This window comes from Halichoeres trimaculatus, unplaced genomic scaffold (assembly GCF_033239565.1).
Source record: "Halichoeres trimaculatus isolate MK-OKI-2021-1 unplaced genomic scaffold, fHalTri1.1 fHalTri1_scaffold_3, whole genome shotgun sequence".
Classification (NCBI taxonomy): domain Eukaryota; kingdom Metazoa; phylum Chordata; class Actinopteri; order Labriformes; family Labridae; genus Halichoeres; species Halichoeres trimaculatus.
The window spans coordinates 36,870,234-36,897,104 of record NW_027437181.1 but is presented as its reverse complement, the minus strand read 5'-3'; the positions used below and the strand labels follow the sequence as shown (position 1 = coordinate 36,897,104).

Below are 26,871 nucleotides of genomic sequence, written 5' to 3'. Positions count from 1 at the left end.
AGAGAAATAGATGGCTACAGGTAAATTACATTTGTGTCCATTAATTGGACCTTTCAGTAATTAAGGTAAAATCCTAATTTATGACAAGCTAACTCTCAAGTTAAGTGGAAGCTAATAGTCTACTGTTGCTTGTTTTTACCGGTTTAACCGCAGAGCCTTCAAACGCCCGCTCACTCACTGACATGTTGCAGCCTCGTGCTGCAGCGCGCGCCTCAGGTGTTGATGGCGCGAGACAGAGGCTGGAGCGGGAGTCACTGGAGCAGAAACAGGAGCACGGGCTGTCGCGTGCGGACCACAACGCGCGTTGGTGTGTGGTTCTGAACTTGGAGAGCTCGCCTCGCCTTGGAGACAAAATGAGCTTATTGTAGATTTCGTATCTGGAATAAATTTCATTTAACAAATCTATAAATCTACACTCGTAATTATTAATGCACGGTTCTGTGGATGTTTCTCAAAAATGCAGGAAAATTAAGATAAAGATAAAATGTAGGCGTCTTATGCGAGCAAAAACCTTAGAACGTCTCAAATATTCGACAGAGGATGAATCTGTGAGTGACACAAAGACTGTCAGACTGGACAGGGGCCATGCTTCCTGATGGTGCCACCTCTCTTATGAGGGTTTTAGATTGTATTTGACCTTTGCTGTCTATAAAATCACGAGTCACCATCATATTGCACTCACGTAGGCTGGTGGGAATTAGAGGCACACCTCACAGAGCCAGAACTGGCTGTACGAAGGCAAACCTCAGAGACCTGGTCCTTTTTTTACAGTACGCTCAAGTGGATCAGAGTGCAGGAATATACCAGTTTAATAATGTTTTGAATCATAAATAATCATAAACAACATGGGTACGCAACTGGTTGGCTGGTTCAGTTTGTTTTAGATTTATTTGGCTCTGCTCAGGTTTAACTAAACTCTAACAAACCTGACAGGAGGCGGACCAAGAGATGCTGCGAGCTGAATGTGTGGATTATAAACCCCCTGATATCGCTGTGATGTGGCTAATAAAAATGAATACTCCCCATAAACGGTCACAAGAGAGCAAGTTTACACTAAATCCAATAAGCGATATGAGACGGTGCTGTACGGATTTACCACAGACGAAGCCTACCTGTTACTTACATTTCCGATCTCAGTCACAGAGAAATCAGCAAATATTATAACAATAATTTCACGTTCAGCTGTTTTTCCTTATGTAATGAAAACACACTTGATTTCGATGCAATTCGATGCAACCTGACTTCGAATAAAAATGCTTTGTGTTCAGATAAGAACGGGGATAAAAAGCTTTTAATCCCAGCTTTAAATTTTTAGTCTATTCTTTCTGGTCCAAGGCGTCGGACCTTGACGCGCATCACGGATGATCGGGCAGCTCGTGCACAACTCACCTCTGTGCATCTCCTGTCACGATGTGATTCCAAATCCAAAAGCACCTTTCTAAAAACGCCCTCCTATTCTGTCCATGTTAGGGCTCCGCTGTGCTCTTCACCAAATCCAACTTTTCTCCGACAACAGTAAATCCATTACGCAGAGAAACGCTCCAACACAGAAGGGTCTACTTGATTCTGTGATCCAGCAGCGAGATGAAGAGCAGCGCGAGCCGTTCAGCCTGGCATCATCATCATCATCATCACCATCACTGTAAATACAGCTCCCAGCAGGACTACAGCGAAGATGACATGAGGATGGTGGACTGATCCAGCACGCGCTCTGGGAGAGGTAGGTATCCAAAAGACGCAAACGGATGGATGATGGATGCAGGAAGGCAGAGAGAGATGGAGAGAGAGTGTGTGACAGAGTGAGTGAGAGAGAGAGAGATGAAGAGTAAAGGGGAGGAAGAGGAGGAGGAGGAGGAATGTGCGCCTGTCTGCTCTGTCCGTGTCTGAACTAAGAAATGCTCCTGAACGAGGCTCATTTAAGCCGTGGGCGCTGCTTACATCAATGAGTGGCTTGTCATGAAGCATCAAGGCAGACACAATGGAGAAATCTCGTTTCCGGTTTCTCAAAATAAAGCTTTACTGGAGAAGTTTAACCACAAGAAATGATCAGGAGTGTGGGTATTTACAAGGAAGCCATAAGCTGAACGTTTTTTTTTTCTCTGACAGAGCCAATTTAAATTATTTTATCTTTTTTTTCCCATATTGTTTGATTGTTTTAATGTAATCACACACTGATTTATCACTGACCAAAAAACAAAAGAGCAGACTGGTCATTGTGGAAGGCCAGATCACAACATTCTAGTGACAAGGAAGTTTATGCATATCTCAGTATTGTTATTATTTCTTTTACAGCTAGCTCAATGAAATATTTAAGATCTCAAGGAAAACGCTAAATTGATGCATAATCACAGGAAAATAGGAATGCTCAGGTTAGGCTGATGCAATGTTTCTTAATTCCAGTCCTGGGGCCCCCCTGCCCTGCATTTTTAGATGTTACCTTACTCCAGCACACCTGATTCAAATGAATAGCTCGTTATCAGGCTCGAGCAGAGCTTGATGACGAGCTGATCATTTGAATCAGGTGTGTTGGATTTGGGTAACATCTAAAAAATGCAGGGCAGGGGGGCCCCAGGACCGGAATTGAGAAACACTGGGCTAATGGGAGATAGACTAAAACCATCACCACCAAACTCAGGGTCAGTTAGGGATGATTTGAAAAATTTTATTTCTGCCTTGTTTCAGTGTTTGTGCTTTACAAAAATGCTCAACTTGTCATACATATTCTTTGTGAATTACATAAAAGACATCTGTAATAACTGGTTTTAAAGGAACAAAGTCTTAGTGATTCCGATTCAGGTGATTGGGTTAGGAAGTAGCTCAGTCCATAGAGACTTGGCTTTGTTGTAACCAGAGGGTCACTGGTTCAAGTCCTGACATGAACAAAGATTGGGAATTGGGCTGATAGCTGGAGAAGTGTTAGCATAACTTCTTGAGCATTGTCTAGGTGCACCACACCCCCAACTGTTCATCACTTTGGACAAAGAACGTCTGTTAAGTAAAACTCTATAAGTTAAAAAAAAAAAAAAAAAAAGAACACAAAAAATTATGTACACTCACAACTTTTCCATCCGTCAGAAAAAAACCCATTACAGCTGGCCTCTTATACCTTCTATTCTGGCTTTTGCAAACTGTCTGACACTTAACGGCCACGTAGTGTGCTGATAGAGAAATGAGCTATTCAGAGCTTAACCACAGTTTGAACCAGGCTGTAAACATGTTTATTTTATGTGTAAATACCTGATTTTCTGGCTTGGTGTGTAAAAGAGGCTGACATTTTTTTCGGGACTCTTCGTGGGATTCCCGTAGGATGGGACTCGACTTAACTATTAACCACAGGATGGGGATTGGGATGCCAATAAGCCTACACCCTAATGCAAGTGAAAAGAACCACACTTCCCAGAAACCAACAGTAAACTTAAAAAGAAAGGGGAGAAAATCAAATAAAGTTCAATTTATTGACTAAAAATCAAAAGATTGCTTGAGCAGCACATCTTATTACAGATTTAGAAGTTGTGTGTTTTGCTTAGCCATTTTGGTTCTCAAGCAGGTTTCTTACTGAAGGGTTAGAGCTCTCAGAGATACACCTATTTTTGATTGTTACCTCATAATACTCCACTTATCTGCAGCAGCTGGAGTCTGCCAGGTCCATGACATCAGACCATCTGCAGCAAAAATCCAGAGAGACATAAGAGACAAGAAAGCTCAAAAACTGTTAGGGATCTGTGGTAGGCGTCATTAAAAAAAAACTATAACACAACTCAAATAATCACCTGTTTACCTCATGTCTATGGTTTTATGAAGTTTTCTTTGTTGTTATCCACTTATTATGTGGTTATAGGCAGTTGCTTGACTCATTGGCTAAATTGTTAGCCCATAACAGACTGTGGTCCTCTGAGTGTATGGCCCTAAATCCACTGCCCTATCCTCTAAAAGAAGGCATCAAAACATTTCACCTAAACAACTCTCATGCACATTTTGTTTGAGTTTTTGTCTCCATGCTTTTATTTCTGAGGAAAAATGACCTCCATTCCGGTTTGGACTCTCTTTGAACAGCTTCACACAGCGACAGCGAGCACCACCTCCTCCTCCTCGCTTTAATCTCCCCCCTCTCTCTGCCTCTCTCAGCAAGCACACACACACACACACACACACACACACACACACACACACACACACACACACACACACACACACACACACACACACACACACAGGTGCGCATACAGAGCCATTGATTATCAATACTGTACCAAATCCTCCACACACACACACACACACACACACACACACACACACACACACACACACACACACACACACACACACACACACACACACACACACACACACACACACACACACCAGTCCTGATGTGTTTAAAGGCCATGAGCCTGAGAGACTCTTCCTGTCTGTCTGCATTATTGAGCAGGGTGGCTCCTGAAGTGGGGTGCTGAGCCCAGCGGGAGGCTTAAAGCAGCCTCGGGGGGCTTCTGAAAATTAAAGGCAGTTTAATTCCACGGCTGCTCCACTCATTACAAATTTAGATAACAGCAGAACATAAAGATGATTATTTTTGGGTATAAATTACCCCGGAGCTTGCCAGCAACAAAACAAACAAAAGATGTTCTTAGAAAGGAGTTTCATGGGAATCGTTCCTGTAAGTTGTGAATAATTTATTGGTTTAGGACTCAATTTGTATCTATTCATATTAGCAGCAGCTTTAAGAACAGATTAATACAACTATGACATTATACAAATAATACAGCTGGAAACAGTGCTCAGTGGTGTCTCTGCAGTTTTGATCTCAGTTTTGAGGAAAGAGAAAAAAAGATTTTGTAGTTATCACAAAAAATAAACACAGTTCAGATTACAATAAGCATTCTAGCAGCAGAGGATTATAAACTCAGGTGATATAATTGTGAATTACTGGGGGTGTAATGCTTAACTTAAGACTTTATTCTGTCTCTTTTGTGCTCCCGAAGTAGCTTTACATGATCAACAGCACAAAAAAATCTTTATTTCTTTCACACTGGTGTTTTATAAAACTTATTTCAGCCTCTATCCGACACACTTTGTTTGAGCTGCTGTCTCTTTAAGGTTCCCTGCTTCACAAACCCCCTTCACTCTGATTGGTCAGCTGTCTAGAGGCATGTTGGAGGCAGATCTTGGAGCCCATCCTTCCAACATGTGATGAACCATTTAGGAGATCCCCGTGTGACAACCTCATCACTTCAGGAAGTCTCATAAAGATCTTGCGCTGTATATATATTTTTTTATAAAACAGAGTGTTATGATCAGTTCCCAGATTCAGGGGTTTCTTTAACATCTGAATAGAAGGAGGTTTGAAAGTCTGCACAACATTCAGCATTGGTAGTTTATATCCACATTAAAAAATGGGAAGCTCCACTAAGCCCCCTTTCCAGTGATTGGCCAGCCCTCTGGAGACCTGCTGAGGGAGGAGCCGAGGGTAGAGCTGAGGGCAGACCTTGGTGATGGAGTTCCACCCCTCTAACGAGTCATCAACCAATTAGGAGATCCTTATAAGATCTTGTGCTAATTTAACAACGTACTGTTTTTGTCAGTTTACAGACAGATTCAGGCTTTTCATTTGTAGAGGTTTGGAAATATGCACATGCATATAATGAACATCCAGCATTGCTACTTAAATCCATGTGTAAAATATGAGAAAGCACAGTATGTCCTCTTTAAATTTATTTTAACTGTGCCAACCTGTAACCAAATTGTTGTAATTATGAACCCACCTGCCACTTCTGATGATCTTAGCCCTTGCTGATGCTTCTTTTAATCTTAACCAGACCATCTCTGTTAAAATCAGTGAAACTAACTTTGATTGGGCAAATTAAAGGTTAAACAGTAACTGAAGGCTGTGATTTTAGGGCTGTCTTCAGAGAGTGAGGATGGGACCTGAAAATTTACTGCTGGGTTGGCAGAAAAAAAATCTCAGGTAAGCTAGGGTAAAATTTTTGCATCAAGCCTATGATTGTCTTGTCAGTGCCAGAGAATCTCTCCAAATGCTTTTGGAGAAATTTTATTGTAAGAAAAATTCAAACCCTGAGATCAGAAAACCCCAGGAGCATTGATCAAAACAGTTTGAGACTGAAACGATGAAAGAAGAAGACCTAAAGAAACCTGCTCTCTCTGGTCTGGAAGGTTTTTCTCCATGATAAGAGAGAAAAGATGAAAAAGAGGAGAAGGAGAGAAGTAGAAAGGAAGACATTGATAATGTTTGTAAGAAAATAAAGAAGATGAAGAAATTTAGAGGAGAAAAGATGCAGGGCCTGGAGAAGATCTAGATAAAGAAGAATGTAGAGAGAGGACAAAGAGAAAAGAAGGAGGAGGAGCAAACAAACCAAACAGATCCCAGCTGCTTTAAGCAGGAGAAACCTTTATTTTCAAACCCAGAGAGTAAACACGTTTAGTAGCTCAAACACTCATTTGCAAATAAAATCCACAGAGCAAAATAAATTACACACACTTGCAGTAAGTCATTAGTTTAAAAGTGCAAACCCCTCGCAAAGGCATGAGCTCATTCTCGTAAAGATACAAATCTGAACGCACTCTGGAGTGCTTGGTCTGATTAACTTCAATAATTAAAACTTCATCTGAAAACACGGTGGACCGCAGCCACTTTTTCAGCTGGACAAACAGTTTCAGACGATCTACTGAGCCTTCATGCTCTTACATTAGAAACTGAGAGACACAACACAAAAAAGCTTTTTTGGCACTCCCATGATGGACTGTGATATGATCATCGACAGGAACATGAATCTGCACTCAGCAGGGCTGGAGACCATCCTTCGTTCTCGGTGAGTTTAGTATCATCATTATTTTGGTGATGTATGAGTCTGATCCAGTTTTTCATGGCAGGGACCGACGCTACAGAACATGAGTCAGTTTAATATTACAGGTGATAAAATCTGACGGCTTTCTTCACAATAACTCAGATAAAAACAACGGAGGTGACAATGTACAGTAACAAAGACTTCAAGTAACACTTCACATTTTTACAACTCGTGCCAAAGATTCTTCTTTTCCAGTGATTAAACAGCTCATAATATTGCAGTAATTATTGGGCTTCCAAGCAGAAATCAGCGTCATTTTGGTGTTAAAATACTTAAACAACACCATTAAGGATCATGCTGCAGCCGTCCAAAGAAATCCCAGCTTTAAACTCCAGAGTGATCTCCATTAGGATTTCTCTCTGCGTCTCCATGGCCCTGTTACAGCTCCTGTACTTCTAACACTGGAATGAATTAATGAAACGCAACATAAATATTTCACGTCCAACTGGAGGACTGGAAGAGTATCAAAAAGAAACATTTTGGGGCAGATGAGGATCCGTTTATTGGTCCTTGAAATGTGTGAGAGAAAATGTGTGAGAGCAGGGGGAGGACGAGGGGAAGAAGCGGACCAGGACCAGATGAAGATCCCCCATGATGCAGTTCTCTCCCATCACATGGCGTCAAAGTGGAAACGGTGGGCTTCCTGCCTCTTCTCTCGGTCGTCTGCTTTCTGAAAGAATAAGGAAAGAGGAAAACAAAGATTAGTCATTTTTGTTTGTATATTAAAACCTTTCAAGGCAGAGCTTTTATGACCCTTCAAATTTTAATATGAGAGTGGTGTGATGGTGGAATCAAACTGTCCCAGGGCTGAACTGCTTCCTGAAGGGGGAACAAAGGTGTGATGGAGCGGCCTCCATGCAAATTGTTGGTAGAGTCAAGGTGTAACTGCACTGACGGCGTGTGTGTGTGTACAATCATTTCTATGGTCTGTTCTTTGGATATGTTTTTATTTAGGTGTAAAGTCAGGTGACAACACAGGAGCCAGAAATAATAACAGTTATTCAGACCAAAACGATGAACCTTTACTAAATGTGATGAAACTTCAACACATGCTGCAACAGCTTTAAAACAATAACGTCTGATGTGACCGTAAGTTTTGTCTCTGAGTGATTTCTACTCTGATCTGCTTTGTCATAAATCCTTTGAAGAGGGGGTATTCTGCCTTTCACAGGCTTTAAACTTAAATTGGAGAAAACATGGGGTCTCCTTCTGCAACATTTGGAATCTTTCTGATCACATTTGTGTACATTGATGTTTTTCCTTTCTTTTTTTTTTTTTTTTACTTGTTGTTATTCTTTATACAAAGATGTTTAAGGATTCCCATTGAAGGCTTAATGTTTATTTTCTGTGCCCCTTGTCAAGAGACGTTATGAATTCTACTTATTTTTTATTCTGTATCCCTCCTAATCAATTAGATGTATATGTGTGTGTGTGTGTGTGTGTGTGTGTGTGTGTGTATTGGTGACTGGGTGACTGTTGGGTTATTGATTTTTTTTTGTGTGTGTGTGTGTGGGTTTTGTTTGGGGATTTTCGTGATATATATATGTATATATGTATATATGTATATATGTATATATGTATATATATATATATAATAAAAATAATATAAAAAAAAAATAAAAAGTTTCCCTAATGAAAGTGTAATGCACAAAGTAAAGCATGATGTCATCACTTCCACTGAAAACTCCTGCTTGCTGTTTCCACAGTAATGGTGGTGGCAGCGGCAACTGCAGGGACTTGGCCACTCTGGAGGCTGTTTTTAAAAGCTTGTGTTTTAGGTCAGCTAAAACGCCATTTCCAAGTTAACAAGAGGCTGAAATGTGACGATGCTTCTGCATTTTACCCTAAAACTTTTGTCGTGTCTTTGCCCTTCATTCTCTGCCTGAAACACTTTGTTTTAGCTGCTGTCTCTCTAAGGCTTCCTGCTCCACAAACCCACTTCCCTCTGCTTGAGTTATGGACAGACCTTAGTGTTTGAGGCCAGCTCCTCTGACAAGCTATCAATGAGATGGAGATCCTGATGTGATGCTCTTATCATTTCAGCAGGTCCTATGAAGCTCTCCCGAAGCTCTCATGCTATTTTTAAGAATGTGCCGTTTTGACCAGTTTACAGACAGATTCAGGGATTTCTGCAACACATGAATACGTCAAGGTGTGAAAATCTGCACACACACACAGTCTGATTATCCTGCAGTCACTGCATGTTTATAATATAATAAGGCAGAAGATCCTCCTCTTTAATATTCTGCACTTGAGACTAAAAAGTTGGGTTTTAAAATCACAGAATCAAGTTGAAAAGAAACTTAGGGTTTGGTACTTTTCTTTCTTCCAGTTGGATTGTAGACTCTTGTAGCAGCCAGGAATCCTGAATCATTTGCCTGTTATGTTTCAGTGTTAAGGTCTGATTCACAAAGCTCTCTGCTCTGATGGTATAGATTCTAGAAAAACAAACACAGATCAAGTTTTGCAGCTCTGACTGTGTAGATGAGATGTTGTCTCTGCTGCACAGAGCTGCACCGTGTGTTCTCACACAAATCTATCCTCATGCTGAATCAGTGCTTGGGCTGCTCTAAAACAGAGGTTGCTTGAGTCGGTCGTGATAAATGTTCCAGCTGTGTGGGCTGATGTTTGAAAGGAGAAGAAACAGGTCAGCTCTTTGTGGAATTTCACAACTACAGCATCAGATCAGTGCACCAAGAGGCATACATGCTGATTCCAGGTGTTTTCACAGAGTCTGTATCTGAATGACTCTTTAAGGGACATCACATCGAACATGTTGTTTTATGACATGGTTTGCTTGTGTTTCTGTTTGTCTGTTCAAAATAATGAATGAAGAAGTGATAAATAGACAACTGAACCATAATGTAGTCAAATCCAACGACCTGTAGGTATCAATTAGTGTGTCTGTGTGTGAACTTCTAAACACTGCCACAGACAGGTACACTGTACCTTTTTCCTTTAACCTTGCAACACACAAGAACAACACCTGTACTGTTACCATGGAAACCAAAGGAAGCAGATCAAAGATGGTGACAGCTGTATCCTCTGAATGTTTCAAGGCTGAAATTAAAAATGCATGACAAAGAGACTAAAATCAAACTGCCAAAATAACTTTGGCTGTGTGCATCGCTGTGTGTGTGAGTGTGTGTGTGTGTAACCTCCAGAAAACAGCGGCTGTCTGACTGAATGAGCTGCAGTTTGTCATTCAGGGGCCACTTAAGGCTGGATCAGTGTTTTTTTTCTATCAATCAATCAGGACCAAAGTGAGCAGTGTCAAAGAGCTGCAGTTTCAGTGTTAGGTCAGGCCTCATGTCCCTGCAGTCGTGTAGTTCTCCCTGATGAAACAGACATCTAACCCAATTTCCTCTTTCTCATTTGTGTCACAGAAATCTCCTGGTTTAACAAAAATAAGGTGAACTTTGTGTCAGGTTATGAAACTTCAGCAGCTACAAGACAAATAAATTGGGGATTGTTCAGAGAAACTCCTTGTCAGGAAGCTAACCTTTTAATTCCTCAATTACAGAGCCACAGGTAGTGATTAAAACAACCTCCATCATTACCCCTGATCTTTGTGAAAGCTTTGTCTCAGTCTGCACGAAATCATTCGAAATCCAGCAGAAACGGCTCCTGAGACAAAAATGAGACGAGGCCTTTTAAGGATAAAGTTATACATGTGTACTTCCAGCCAACAGTGTGTTATCATCATCTGGCCATCAGCACACAGGCAGGTGTGAGGGCTGCAGGCAGCAGAGGAAGAGCCAAGCAGAGAACAAGCTGACAGTCGTCCAGGATGTCATCAAAACAGAAGTAGGTTAGAGAAACATAAAACGCTCAATCTGCCATGAGTCTGGGGTTCCAGCACGGAGGAAGAAGAGAGCTTGGAGTATCTCTCGGGATATCTCGGGAGCATAGTTTCAGTTTTTTCATTCTTCAGTCTGGGTGAACAGACGTCACTTCCCACACATGGCAATAACTGAAATCTGAGCAAATGTTTTTATCTTTTTTTTTTTTTTTTGTTTTTTTTAGCAGAAATTATCTTATTAAATGTAACATGAGCCACATTCATCTGACAAGTCCAAAAAAGTTTTCAAGTCAAGATATTACTCTTAATATAAAAAGCTAAACAAATCTTTTTCTTTAAACCTCACTGGCAGATATTTATCTCTTTAAAGCAGTCCAGGTAACATTTTTTATCTTTAATTTCTAGGAACTGGACACTTTTCTGGACTTGTTAAGTGAATGTGATTCATATCAAGGCAAATGCATTTCTGACTAAACTAAAACAGATTATATTAGATTAGATTAGATTTCATTTTTGTAGTGCAAAAGAACATTGTACAGGGGTTTAATGGAGCCTATGATTAAAGGACTTTATGCATAAGCTATACCATATAACTTCCTGTCAGTAGCCATGGTTACATGAGGAGTTTTTCATCTTTCCTAATGGAATCTTTCTGAAAGACTTTCCCGAAAACACTAGGATACATGGAAAGGAATATTCCAATCTCTGGTCTACATGCGCCGCTGTAATCAAACAGAATAGTCAATGGGGCAAGCGCAGAAAAACGTAAACATCACGTGATTTATCAAAGATGGAGGACGACAGTTTGTTTGTCACTTGTTGGAATAACTCTGTATTGGGAGTTTTTCAGTCTCGGAATTATGTTCAGTTCTTTCAAAGTTTGGATCAAAAACAAACTTTCCTCCAGTGCTGACTGCTGTCTGCCATTTTTAAAATTGAGGAATGTCCCTAGTTGCGTCTTTCGTCATATCTGAGCATGCGCTGAAAGAACTCACCCTGACAACTTTCCATTTGAGTGGATACATGATACCTCAATCGGTTTGGGGAAAGGAATATTCCACCCCTGTGAAACCGATCAAATGTCCATTAGGATTGGCACTTTTCTTTTAGAATGAGGTGTATACAGAGGTTAAATTCTTTCTGTTTAAGGAAATTAACCGAATGCAAGCAGAATATTTGGGTCCATGTATACGTGGCTATAGATAGAGGAAAGATGTTTATTATCATGAGCAGCAGAGTCCTCCTCCTTCCTCCTGAAGCTGTATACTTCAGGATCAAAGAAACTCTTAACAAGAAGGGGACAGAAACTTTTATCTTTGTGAGGAGGTGTGACCAACTCTGAAGTTTGGTACAGCTCACTCTTTAAAAATCTATCCACAGTAAGAAAGAAGAGACCAAAAACAGGATGTTAGTTATCACAGGCACAGAAGAGAAGACAACTTGATCTGATGTTTCTCACTGTTTTCTACAGAAACAGTTATTTTGCTAAAAATAAAAAAACAATAAAAGCCAGTAGTTTAAACTGTGTCCTGACCATGCCTGCATGTTTCCTTCCATACGATCAGCGTGTAAGATCAATGAGCTAAGTCTGCTCTGCTCTGCATGTCTCTGAACACGACCTGAGGGAGAGATGTCAGTCCTGATGAAGACGACTACAGGTTGTCAACAATCACAGATGACAGGAGGCATCTCCTCCTGGAGTGTTTTAATCTACTAAACAGAGGTGGGGTTAAATGAGGGCTGGGTCTGGTCAACTCGACTGAGCACTGAGTAACAAACAGCCAGGCTGACGTGAGCGAGTCTGTCAGTAAGAACATTAAGTTCTGATGAAAAGATAAGTCGCTTCAGAACATCCTTAGTGACGTGTCACTAATATAATCAGTAGTTAAACATTGAAACAACTGTTAAGCTGTTGAAAACTTTACAATTTGAAAAAAAGTTTCTTGTCATATTATTTTAAACTGTTTTTACTGCTGGTTGATGTCAAACACATCATAATGAGAATAGAAAACAAACTTTATGTAAATTAAACAGGCCTGGTGGATTTTCTATTGTAGTTTATTCTTACAATTGTTAGATTTTGAAGAAGTTTGGATTTAATGACTAATGTGGTGCTAAAATACAAAGTTTAGCACCAAGGCTAACAACTCTGTCGACATATGCAGCTCCTGCAGCTCTGTGTGCACTGGACAAGTACGAACACAAGAGTCACTGAACTTCCCATAACCACGAGTGTCTGTTTCCAGCTGACTGTGTGCATCTTTAATATACAGTCAATGAGCCCGTAAGCTTCAAATTACAATAATGTGTGAACCACTGTGATAACAGTTTAGCACACACAGTGCTGTGTAGTTTAGTTAGCAACAACAAAAAATACCACTTTAAACACTATTAAACAGAAGATTTTCAAACTTCTACATGTTTACATGTTGTAGAAATCACCAGATCTGCCTGTAAACTGATCAAAAAGCTCAATAAAAATAAATAAATATAGAAATAAAGAGCACCAGATCTTTATGAGATTTGCTGACATGAAGAGATAATCACATAAAGATCTCGTAAATGGTTCATGACAAGTTGGAGGGATGGGCCTCAAACATCTAGGTCTGCACCTGACAGGCCTCGAGACGGCCGGCCATTCAGAGGGAGGGGGTGTTTGTGAAGCAGGATTCTTAAAAGACAAGTTTGGTTAATACAGCTTTTACATTGTTTATAGAATGAAGTAGAACAAAATACTCACCCAGAAGGTTTTCCTGATCCAAGCAGTGCTTCGGGAGATATTTAGATCCAAAATCCTGCAGCGGACGTCTGTATAATGGGATCCATCGGGGCATAGACAGCGCCGCTCCTAAAACTGCATTAATCATCCAAAAACTCATGTTTTTCACCAATATTCCATCATGGTCCGCTCCAGGTTAGTCCTCTGCTGCAGTCTGTGTCACTCCAGACAGCTCTGTGTGGCTGTAATGACCTCTGAACTCACAAAGACTTTGTTTACGATTGCCCCTCAAAGAAAGGAGTCAGCTCTACAGAGAGTACTGCACATGCGTGGAGGGGCAAGCGTAAACAAAGTCTTCGTCAGTTCAGAGGTCATTACAGCCACACAGCGCTGTCTGGAGTGACACAGACTGCAGCAGAGGACTAATCCGGGGAATATTGGTGAAAAACATGAGTTTTTGGATGATTAATGCAGTTTTAGGAGCGGCGCTGTCTATGCCCCGATGGATCCCATTATACGGACGTCCGCTGCACGATTTTGGGTCTAAATATCTCCCGAAGCACTGCTTGGATCAGGACAACCTTCTGGGTGAGTATTTTGTTCTACTTCATTCTATAAACAATGTAAAAGCTGTATTAACCAAACTTATCCTTTAAAGAGACAGCAGCTAAAATGAAATGTTTCAAACAGAGGCTGTAAAGCCTGTAAAAAGCAAAACACCCCTTTTTAAAGGATATATGACAAAGCAGATCAAGTAGAGATCACTCAGAGACAACAGTCAGTCACGTCAGATTTTGTTGTTTCAAAGCTGTTTCAATTTTGGCACATTTAGGAAAAGGCTCAAAGTTTTAGTCTGATTAAGAAAAACACATACCAGACCATTTAAAAAAAAACAGCAGATTGTGTTTTGACTGGTTTGTTGACTCACACAGTTGCTGTGTTCAAAAGTCTGAATACTTGCAGTGATGTCAAGAATGCACTTAGTTTTGTGTCACAATTCACGGGAGAAAAACAGAGGCTCCAGTTTTTGAAGATTCAAATGCAACCGTGTCTCATTTCCACAACACTCCGTCTAAATTTTGCTGCAGAGCAGTTTGAGTTCATTACAGAGACTTCTTTACGAGAGACTGTCTCCTTCTGGAGAACAGCCATCCTTCACTCATACTGACTAAAACACTGCAACCAAAGGATTGGCAGCGACACATTAAGTGCATTTTTTATCCCGTCAGTTTTGATTCATAATAAAGCTTCATCCATCTTCTGAGATATCAGCGCCTCACATTGATTGATGTGCTGTTGTGTTTCCTTTTCATTTTCAGAAAACTTTTTTTTTTTGGAGCAGAGGGATTGATGAGCTGTGTTTTTATGTAGATCACTCATCCAGTGGGCTGGGCTGCTGCTGGAGCCTGGTCTAATTGTCTATCCTGGGGATATCACTGAATTGTCATCGTGAGACCTGAATCATCATTAAGCTGTGGAGCATTGATTTGTGTCCATCTAAAGGTTTAATGACACGGTGGTGTGTGTGTTGGTCTGAAAACAGGTGGAGAGCTACAGAGCTGGTTGTTGTGGTCTCAGGGGGCTCTCGTGTCAACTAATTAAACCTGGTCTACATGACCTGCATGATGATGGTGATGATGCAAAGGTTCAATGATGGATTCAGCTTTGTTATGTCTTTTTCACAGATGACGGCTCAGGGGAAACCTCTGGAACTTGAAGCAGATGCTGAACATAAGTGAGGATGTAATGACAACATAACCTCAGCCAACACTCGATTCTGTGTTAAAGTCCTTTGGGGCTGGGTAACATGTCTTTGCCCTCATGCTTCTGCCCTCTACCTGACTTTGTTATTAGGAGAGAAAATACCAGAGGCAGCGGCGCTAGCACATAGAAATGCCAAATGTCAATCAGCAGGCTCGCCCTGACCTTACAGAGTGCTCCCTCCTCAAAAGAGGACGAGACATGAGAGGAGTTAGTGACTGGTACGCAGGAATCACCCTCACTTGAGATTCTCTAGACGCTGGAGGAGGTTAAACTCTGTTAAAGTCTGTGTGTCTCTCAATTTAAAAAGCAACACTCAGAACAATGTCTTACAACATCTGCCATGTAGTTATTTCTGAAAGACGCACCATGACAGGCTCCACACATGGGTATCAACACTTATCAGTGTTAAATGTACAGTAACTGTGGAACTCCTCTTGTCATCAGAAGTAAAAAAAAGTATGCAAGCTTCAAGGAGTCACATCCTGAACAGTCAGAGGCCCTTCAGTCAGAAAAACATCTCTACTCTAAAACCTCAATACTCCCATGAAGAGAAGTTATTGACTTAGCTCCAGCTGAACAAAAGAAAACAAGTGTACAACAAGTGTGCACTGTCTAACCGTACAATGCCAAAAATCACATTTTGAAAATTAAGCTCAAGCTAATTTTTCTCTGAGACCAAAATTAAACCAAACAAACTCTTCCATCTGCTTTCAGAAGTTTCAGATTTGGACCCAAAAGTTGCAGGTTTATCATCTTCACACAGCACAACATGAAACCGTGACAGCTGTAAATCCTGTCTCCACTGTTTTTTCTTTTTCAGTTGTACTTTTAGGCTTTTGTACTTTTATTTGGAGAGGATAGGACAGTAGACACAGTAGGAAAGTGGGAGTGAGAGTGGGGAAACACCACGGGAAAGGAAGGTAATGGAGGCTGCTGTTTACCCGGGCACACAACTCACTCTTGGTGAAACAGTTGTTAGCACTTGTATGGTCCTGTCACTTGTGAAAATATACATGCATACATTTTTATATCCAGTGTTTTAACGGTTTAATTTACAATTCTTTTTACTTTTGCATTAAGAAAGGAAAATATTTAACATTATTTATTTTATTTTTTTGTATTTTAGCCCAGACATGACTTCAAATACACTTGCTCAGAACACACCTCCAAAGATTTCCATCCTTCCACCTGAGCCCACTTGGTGCATGTAGACACTCAGCTCAGGCATCAGCCATGTTTCTTCATGGTGCAGTGTCAGTTCAAATGAGGCTGATGCACACGCCCACATCCTCCAAAAATGAGGGCAATTAGAGCGCTTCTGTGTGTGTAATCATGCACACATGTAGACACACACACACAGGCACACATTACGAGCGTACCCTCACACGGCAGATGGCTTGGAGAAGATGCCAGCAACTGCCTGCACCGCTCAGCCCTGCAGACAGCATCACCACAGAGCAGAGATGGCAAACGGAAACAAACAACCAAAAATTAAGGGAATTTGTGAGAATCATTGTTTAACACAGTTTGTTGAGTGTGTATGTGCATCAGGATTCTGTATTTGAGAGTGACTGAAACAAAGAGCACACCAGCTCAAGCACAAAACAAGTGTGAAAATGTGCATCGACTCCCTGGAGGGCATATTTACGGCAGTAATAAACATCAGATCTGCTGTACTGCAAGGACAGGAGCAGCAATTACAGCTGAACGTCCTTCCTGCTTGTGGCCCTCGGTGAAAGAGGGTGAAAGAAAAACTAAGTGTGTGTGTGTGTGTGTGTGTGTGTGTGTGTGTGTGTGTCTCAGTGGGAGGCTAGAGGACTTCAGGACAGAGGCAGTGAGACCCATCTGCTGCGGGTTGTGACCAATCTGCTCTTTTTTTTTTTCTTTTGCAAACACACACTCTACAGCCGTAAATCATCAGTAGAGGCCAACTTTAACTACATCATTATATCTGTGAGGCTGCCCTTTAACAGCCAAACAAATGTTAGACAATGAAAGAGTCAGAGCCAACTTTGTTTTCATTGATTGGGTAGATGGAGGAAAACAGAAAAGGCCAATTATCTCCATCCAGGAGCCATACTCGCCTGTGGTCGGAGTGTCTGTTAGATCCTCATGATGTGTCACACACTGATTCTTCACCATAAAGGAGATAGTGGCCTTGTGGGTAATGCATGTTAATGATATACACAGTCAGTAGAGAGTGTCCAAAGAGTTTAAAACCAGCAGTGTCTTGTGTTTGCATTTCAGAGCAAATAAAGCTCCTGCTTTATTCTGTTTTTGTTCTTTAGCAGTTAGCTGAACCACGGGGAAGCTAACGGCAGCAGTTTTCAGAAAACAGCAGCCTCCTAAATACAGGTAAGAGGAGTGAGGGGGGAAAAGCTTGCTTTGAGTTATGAAAAGGTCAGGCTGATTGGTTGTTTCAACACGCTTTGGATCATTTCCACTTCAGCTGCCAGCTGCATTGACTCAGTGACTCCTCATCTCAAATCTTTATCTTAAAAGCTGTCACAGCAGTAGTCTTCCCTTCAAAGTAAAACTTTAACCTTTTCAGCCATGACACTCAACTTTTTGTTCTCTTCCTAAATACAGACTGTGATATGGATGTGCAATGTTGCACCACAGTTACAGCTCATTTAACCTCTTAAGACCTGAGCTTTTGTCTGATGTGCATTTTTTAATTCACCTTGCTATTTTGGATAAGTAAGACCTAATAAGTAAAATAACTAAACTTGGTCTTTGTACGGGAAGTTTGATTATTTGTGTTATGAGTTCTCTATTAGGTGTTTTTTTAGTAGTGTTATTGTACTTAAATACGTTGTTTTTTCCACTAAAATTAGTGTAATGTTGTGATTTCACCAAAAGATGATGGGGGCATTGTCCCTATATGCGGTTAATCAGTCAAAGTTTTAAAAAATATAGTATCATGGGTCTGAGAGGCAGAAATGTAATGTCCACATACCTGGACACTGGGTCTTAAGAGGTTGAATGAACTTTTGAACGGTTCATGTTTTTGTTTTTACCCTACCTCCTTACTGATCACCTGGCTGTTTAACACTTGATTCTGATTGGTCAAAACTACATTACAGTGATGCTTAATACTAATAGCAGAGACAACCTGACCATACACATCAAATCAAATTGACCTGCTGAAAAGAGTTCAGCACATTTATCAGCAATGTGATCTCCCCTCTTTCACCATGATTTAAAACCATCAGTTACTCACGGCACTGACAAACAACAATCTAGGGAAGGATTTTTAATATTGCTTGAATTTCTTTGGATCTGCAACCAGCACACAAAAGAAGATGACAGGAGGAAAACAAGCAGATATGAATGAGAAATGTTCAGACACATAAGTCATGGAGTAACCATGAATCTGTACCCAGTATGGGCTTTGGCAGAGTAATAGGACCTGGTCAAGTAAAAAGAAAATGCAGACAGAAAAGTAACGGGACAAAAGGCCTGATAGAGGAGCTGCTGTTATTTACTGCATGTGTTATGAATGCTGACATCCTTCCATCCATCATCCTTCTTTTATCCTTTCGGGGTTGAACCTTGCGCCAAGCTGTCACTGGGTGCAGTCACCAGCTCATCACAAGGCTAACATGTGGAGACAGAACACCATTCACCCACACTCACACCTGGGGGCCATTCATAATGACCAATCAACCTGATGAGCATGTTTTTGGACTGAGAGGGGAAGTACCCAGAGAGAAACACACGTGCACTAAGAGAACATGAAAACTCTTCACAGAGAGATCAATCCCCAACCAACAGGAAAATGTAAATGTTTTGACCTTACAATACATTCATGTTAAACTGGCTAAAAATAAGATGATAGTGTGAAAGAAAATGTTCGGTTTAATGTTAAGTAAACTTGCAAGTACACTACAAACTGCCAAACTAAAGGGGTAGTTCAGTAATAAGAATAGCTCACTCTTCAGGTCACATCTGGTCTTGTCTCAGTCTTGACAGGTTTTTGTTTTGCATGATCACCCTTCGCTCCCATACTTGATGTAAACCAGATACTGATAGCTGGGTCAGCTAAGTAATAGTGTAATGACATCGCATTGAGACTCAGTGATCAGAAGTTTCACGCTGTTTCGTGACGCCATTTTCCCAACATAAAGAAAGTTCTCTTCACAAAGTTGACTGGAGATTTAACATGTCAGGGTTTTGAGTTGTTCTCTATCAATGCTGATGCACGGGATTCTTTCAACCAGTCAACAAACTGCAGTTTCTAGCCCCACCTTCTGGGACAGGTAAGTCTGGCACCTCAGTAAGTTTGTGTCTGCGTGACTGACACAGTTATTGTTTGACAGCCATAAATCATGAATCAATTGTTTTGAAGGTGTAACTTTTTTACTTGGTGTGCACTTATTTCATTGTGCTCACTAGTAATTCAGACATTTTACTTTGGAATAAATTTGGTGATTCGAAATCATGCTTTATGAGGGGATGCTTCATGTCTGTAACAAATGTTGCAAAAGGCCACTCATCAAGCAGCAGTTGGATTTAGTAATCAGGTTAAATGAACGTATTCTCTGTGACGTCATCCATCTGTTTCTGAAGCAGAGTTTTAAAGCCTATTGTTGTCAAACACCATATATGCTGAAGTCAACCTAACTTCTTGGTAGTGTGAGGTAAAAGGGCGGCTTTGAGCCTCCTCACTGACAGCTACAGGGTGCTAGACCTGTCATCCATGTGGGCTGTGTCTCTGATTGGGTAAAGTCAGGATCTTAATAGACCCGTTCGGGGTTTGTAAACAGTAACTGCTTGGCATGCATTGAGGCAACAGAAGTGATACAGAGTACAGTGTTTGGTAAAGCAACGTGAGGTTGTTAACCACCCAAAATCACATTTTTGACCTAAAACACACCAATTTTCCAGATGGTAAACAATTGACAGGTTCATGAGAAAATCAGTGAGTGGATGAAAACCATCAACAAGTGGGAAGACATTCATTGGATTTCTTCTCTAAATCTGTCAAAATATTGATGATTTTGTAATTCAAGATTGCTTATAAGACTTGTTAAAAGTTTTGAAAAAAAAAAGAAAAAAAAATATGAGTGTGTGTATATATATATATGATTGTAAAATCTGTTTCTGTTCTGTTTCACCAAATACACATATTAAAACTGGTTTTAAAACTCTGTTTCTGGTGTTTCAGTGTAAAGTGTGACCAAGTTGAGTAGTGACTGTCAGCTGACAACCACTAACATGTTTGGCTGAGAGTCAACAGTTAGCATAGTCACTCTTTACTCTAAAACACTGGCAGCTCTGTAATGATCAGAAATGAATAGAAGTTGACTTCATGGTTTAGCATGGATTCTGGCGACAGACCACAGAACAACCAGACATTTCTATGCTGCTGACAGTTTTAACTAAGTGTTAAATAAAGATCAATAATTTGTCTGAATGAACGTTGCTTCTGTTGCCAGAATGCACCTGCTTCTTAATGTTGACTGCTAAGTTAAAAAACATTCATCCTCGTGCTGTGTGAAGCATAAGACAAATACAATTTTTTGAAGTTATTGTTTGTTCCTGGCTGTAAATACCTTTATTTTTCCTGAAGAATGTGGTTTCCAGTATTTCCTGAGCCACTTTAAAGTGGACCCTCAACAAACTGCAGTTTTTAATCACTCCTGCATCAGCTTCAATTATCTCTGCCGGAGGTTGCTGTACAACAAATTGTACTCAATTATGGCTGTTTTCTGAGTGTTTTCTTACTGTTAGACATATATATATATATATATATATATATATATATATATATATATATATATATATATATATATATATATATATATATGTGTGAGTGTGTGTGTGTGTGTGTGTGTGTGTGTGTGTGTGTGTGTGTGTGTGTGTGTGTGTGTGTGTGTGTGTCCTGACCTTCTCTTGCCAATGGAGGATGCCAATAATGACAAGGATGAAGACACACACTCCGATCAGTGCGATGGCCGTCAGCAAAACACTGTTGCTGGGAGTCAGGTACAACTTGGCGCTCCAACTGGATAGACAGATAGACAGAGAGGAGAGGGGGAGGGTGTGAACGAAAACAAACTACCATATGCTGTTTAATGTTTTATCCTGGTTTCATTGACGGAGGAAACGGTGTAATTACCAAATGGTGCACATTAGCAGACATTGTGTCCTAATTAAGTTAAAATGAATAAATGAGCATCTTCTTCACTTTCTTGCCAGAGTGAAACACGATGTGGCGTTGCTCTGTTTTTGTTTCCAACAACTTTTATGCATTTCCAGCCCTCCAAACACTTTCATATATTAAATTTACCATCACACAATCTGTTAGCCGAGGCTGTATGTGAGAAGAATACCAAGACACCACCGTGTTTACTGGTAAGATATCTCTCCTGGTGTGTATGTAGGTGTTTATATCTGTGTGTGTGTGTCTGTCCTGGCATGTCTGGCAGGGCTGGCGACCACACAAGCGTATATGGAGGAGGATCCATGTGTTATTGTGAGTGTGTGTTTGTGTGTGAGTGTGTGTGCGTTGAGCAGCCATCTGGAGCTCCTCCTGGGCTTTGAGCCACATGCGAACAACGTCATGATAACATGCGAACACACGCTGTGAGGTGAGTCTGTGAGTGTGTGAGTCTGAAACGTGCCATTATATCTGCAACATTAACTCGAATAGGTCGTTAAAATGGCATCAGATGTAAGTGTTCAATGGTATCCATAGCAACAGGAGTCAATGGGTCACCCGGCAAATCAGGGAGCTGTGAAGAAACAGCAATCGTGTGCGTCTCCTGCGTTAGACGTGTGAGTGTTTGTGTACCTGCGAGGGTTATTGTGTGGGAAAGGGATGACGATGAGCTGAGAGTTGGGGATGATGGCTGTCCACTCCTTCTTTCTCACGTCCTGCAAAGACACACAGACACATATACATATTAGGGTCACACTATATGCATCACATGCAGATTTACACTGACTAACTCAGAATATGTGTTAGGTCCTGTGGGGCAGAGTAATAGGGTCCTGTGGAGTTGCTATTTTCAGATATGCATTTAAGACAAAGACAAGTTACTACTTAAAACAAATTACCCTGACTGTGGGGAGCAGCAGACTCCCTCGCCTGTGCATGAGTGTGCGAGTGTGTGTATGTGTGTGTGAGGTTGTGATTTTCTGGGGCTGTGTGTGAGAGAGCTCGGCCGTCCACTGTGAAGTCTTAATCTCGGTCTGTGTCTTTATGAAATAAACATGGCCTTTCCTCCTCCCATAACTTAACTGGTGGTAGCAGCTGAGACATAAATCATGGGAGAAAACTGGAACAGCTGCTGAATTTGGCACACATATGAAAAGTACAAACAAACAGAGGATGTTCTGATATTATTTTTGCCTTCCTGATGCTTATTTTAATAATTAGACATGAGAATTGACTGATGCTGATTAAGCTGCCAAAGCAGAGCATGAATACTACCCACTGCTGTTTCTGACTGATTTAGGCTTGTATAACTTGCCCTGTGAGAATGTGACGATTGTATGGGCAGGATTAGAAAACTGAAGAAGGCTTTAACACTGAAGGGATCTAAAATTAGGATGATGTGTTCAATGTTAACCATCCTGTGCTGAACGAGGAGACAAACGTTCAATGTAAAAACAAATCTTCAAGCTTTATGATCAGAAAACTGGATGGACCTATAACCTTACACTAGCCTCTAAAAACACTGTATTATACTTTGATATTGTGACTTGTTGTTACTGTGTTAGATACTTGACTCTGATAGGTCAAACTCCACGAAAAGTGATGCCAAGAAAAACCTGATCACACAAACATCAAATGGACCCAAAAACATCTCTGATACAAAAAAAGAGGAGCAACATCCTGTCCTGCAATCCAGACACAGACAGCAGAGCTGGAGTATCTGACTCTAAGTTGAATAATCTCTACAAAGTGTTTAAAGGTGTTAACATCATGCTTAGAGAAGGAGGAGAGATGAATGAGGACAGAAATGTCAAAATAAATATTCCTGCAGAAGTCCTGTTCATCTTGTCAAAAGTTACCTTAAATAGAAATGCTCAGTTTAATGTGAACCAGGAATCAAGAAACAAGACTATTAGTTTAATTTCAGACATGTCCTTTAACCCAACACACTTTAAAGGAGCTGTGAGCACTATCTGGAAAAGCTAGTGTTTTTCTGGGATAAAGACTCTGTGTCCCATAACAACTTGCACTCACTGTTGTAAGGAAAGCCATGTGTGTGTTTAGAAGCAAAGAAATGGAGACCAGTTCTTTCTTTTAACCCTACTTTTCTTTGTTCAAGACAACCTTGATAAAAAGTGACAAAGTTCTGTATTTATGGTATATATAATATAGAGCTGTTTGAAACATTTTATTGATAGACTCTCAAGTTTGAACAGACAACTGCAGAATAACTGCTGACTGTGGGTTGGAATGAACATCGGCACAAACAGTTTCACCCGTGTTTTAGCCTTTAGCTCGGGCTGTATCACTCTACTGTTCAGCCCCGGTCTGCTCTGACCTCCTTTTTCTTTTTTTTCCAGCTCCAGTGTCCACCATCACTACACAATTAATCCAAGAAACTGTTTTCATCAGAGAAAAACTTGGATCTCTCTTCTCACTGTTAAAGTTTGTTGACCAGTGTGATGTTGTCACAGGAACTTGTTCATGCTGGACAACCTGACCATAAATACTGGAAATAGCACTTAAATTAACCTATTTTGATGCTGATAATCTCATTTTGAATTATGGATTACAACCAGGCATATATAGAGAGGTAAGACTTTTTCAAGATCACTAAGAAATTCCTCAGAGGGCCTCAAAGCTCGATAAGTAAATCATTTTCAAATAAACTGTTTTTAAATTAATGAAAAAAATCTTGAAAAATACTAAGTATCAACTTGTAATCTAATTTGTACAAGTATTTTACATTTTCTGGCCACTCATCTTCTGTGAATGGGTGTTTCTGCAAGAAAGAACACAAAGTTTGAGCGGGTACCAATGTAAATTATAACTCATGTTCCTGTGTATTCATGAAACATTATTTCTTACGTATTTACCAGATCTAACCTGGCTTTGCTAAAAATGTTGTCAGGTTATGAAGTACCATAGTAAGGATTTGTGCTAAGTGGGCAGCTCTTGCTAAAAAAAAAGAAAAAACAGGTACATCCACGGGATCTTATGACTCATATGGGAATAAATAAATGAACTGACTCACCTTCCTCGCGAAGGATTTCTAACTATGTTAAAGGTGTTGGAACGAATCTTTTAACTTTTACAATGTGAATTATTCCCACAACATTTATGGAAACTATTCAGTAATTACAAGATTTTACCTCATTGGAAGAATCTTAAAACACAAAAAGTCGTATGATTTCATGTGACAAACCCAAAGAGTAAAAAGGAAAGAATCTGCATTAACAAAAGAATCATATGTAAGAAAAGAAAAGAGGCAGACAGTAGCAGAATCTTGAAAACATCTTGCAGAGAAAGCAAAAATGAATTTCAAAAGAGAGGACACACGAGGGGACATTCACTGTACTTACGTAGAAATGGTTTCATTTCTTGTCTCTTCATAAGTAACCACATTTTGTTCTATTTCTCTTCAGTCTGACAATTTTCTCTGCACATTTGATTTCTTCCACGGTTCAGCTTTAAAGACCCCACACACCCACAGCTGACCCATGCAGGTGTTTCCACTCAAGAAGCATCATTAGACCTCTTCTCCAGACAGTGTGGGTGTTACAGACTGTGAGGGCTGGACAGCTCTCTCAGTTTCTTGCCGATTATTTTACATCTGTCAGGGTCCAAAAATTGCAGTGAAACGGTGGTAAATTCACATCAACGATTAGTTACAGCTCATCATCTCAAACTGAAGTCACGCTGACCACAGGGTACGGACAAAGTGGTTGAAGTAACGCCTCAAGTTATAAGTTGGCTATGCAGATAAAGGTGTCAATGATGTGTCGCCAGATAGGGGAGCTTTGTCACAACACAATAGTCTCTGCTGTCTTTGCGTTTAACTTCTTGTAGTCCATGCAGGACTGACCAATTACAGACCAGCAGACATTAGCGGGAACAAGAAGAGCAAAAGAGGGCGCATAGTGGTACTTACTGCTGGCAAACTGACGATGGTTTCTGTTGCTGTATTAACACAGTGTTTGCCTTATCATTATATGGGGGGCTGTGTTAAGTATAGTTTCCATATAGCTCCAGATCACACACGGCTAAGTTCTGCCTCAACACGTTCAGACACACTAACATGTGTGCGCATTTACTCACACAGACAAACACACTCCGGACAGAGATCTGGAAAAAACACCACTAGGAACATCTCCCATCGCCTTCTCTGTGAAGATGCAACACTTGCTCTCCTGCACTAGCAACCCCCCCAAACCCCCTACTGATGTCTCACACACACACACACACACACACACACACACACACACACACACACACACACACACACACACACACACACACACACACACACACACACACACACACACACACACACACACACACACGGCTGTAAACCTAGGGAAAAGACTGTAACAGATATCTGCAACAACCTGTTGTGGATCAACATTATTTATGTGAGCCACAAATCTGCTCGATGTGTTGCAAAAGCTCTTCAGCAGTTAGGGTTCTCAAACTCCTGAAATGCATTACAGATAACTAGCTTAAAGTGATACTCCGGGATGGAACAAGTTGGGTCCTAACACAAGGTTTAGGGCAGAAATTACCCCTGCAGCAGTGATTTTGTGCAGCAGAAGCCCAGAGCGCTCGCACCAAACACCCCCTCCCTGCTCCTCTGCCGGTTTACTCTGCACTCAGACGGGGCCATATTTTATTTGACCAAAAACACAAATAAACGGACTCCCACTGAAAAAATCTGATATTGGTCTGCATTCATGCTTTATTTAGAGAATTTTACTTTCACACAAAAACAGCGCTAAATAAGGCTGTAGTTCTCATCGTGTCATAAAACGGCGCTACCTCCGCTGCAGAGCCACAGCTACGAGGCGCTTGCCACTTAGTGTATCAGTCCGCGCGCTGCGGGCCAGATATAAACAAACGCAGGTAGTCTGCCAGGACGAAGAGACATGATGAGAACTAGAGCCTCATTTAGCGGTGTTTTTGTGTGAAAGTAACACGCTGAAAATTCTCTAAATAAAGTGTGAATGCAGACCGATATCAGATTTTTTCGGTGGGAGTCCGTTTATATGTGTTTTTGAGTGCAGAGGAAACCGGCAGAGGAGCAGGGAGGGGGTGTTTGATGTGTGCGCCCTGGGCTTCTTCTGCACAAAATCACTGCTGTAGGGGTAATTTCTGCCCTAACCCTTGTGATAGGACCCAACTTGTTCCATCCCGGAGTATCACTTAAAGCTTGGTTTAAAAGACGGTTAGAAATCCCTTTTTTATCCTTCAATGGGACAGGTGTGAAAAAAAACTCATTGATGCTTTTTCTACCATTCACTATCCTGATGTTTTTCTGCTTTTGAATGTAAATTCAAAGAAAAGCACAAGCCAATTTCTTTGTTAGGCTCCCACAGCTAAGGCAAACCAGACTGAAGCCTCAGGTTAATTTACTGTGTTCCAAACTGATGAAGGGATGTAATGGACTAAAAACAACAGGGTTCATGTTGGAAACAACAGGTGGCAACAGATTGAGGTCTCTTTGGTGACGCCCGGGTAAAAGTAAAATGAAACCATCTGGCCATGGTTATGAAAACCAGAA

At 40.8% G+C, this 26,871-nt stretch overlaps 2 protein-coding genes across 2 annotated transcripts in view; both read right to left on the bottom strand.

The window, feature by feature from the left end:
- neto2a (neuropilin (NRP) and tolloid (TLL)-like 2a) overlaps positions 1-1,900 on the bottom strand; it is a 36,181-nt gene extending 34,281 nt beyond the window's left edge. Inside the window, exon 1 of the mRNA XM_074666591.1 lies at positions 1,390-1,900. Within this exon, the coding sequence (XP_074522692.1) occupies positions 1,390-1,399 (10 nt within the window). The 5' untranslated portion in view covers positions 1,400-1,900. The remainder of the gene's footprint in view (positions 1-1,389) is intronic.
- Positions 1,901-6,407: 4,507 nt separating this feature from the next.
- The window catches only part of itfg1 (integrin alpha FG-GAP repeat containing 1), a 252,552-nt gene continuing 232,088 nt past the window's right edge, over positions 6,408-26,871 (bottom strand). The window contains exons 16-18 of the mRNA XM_074667248.1: positions 21,948-22,030; positions 21,041-21,158; positions 6,408-7,533 (exon numbers count right to left, since the gene is read on the bottom strand). Of these exons, the coding sequence (XP_074523349.1) occupies positions 7,474-7,533; positions 21,041-21,158; positions 21,948-22,030 (261 nt within the window). The 3' untranslated portion in view covers positions 6,408-7,473. The remainder of the gene's footprint in view (positions 7,534-21,040; positions 21,159-21,947; positions 22,031-26,871) is intronic.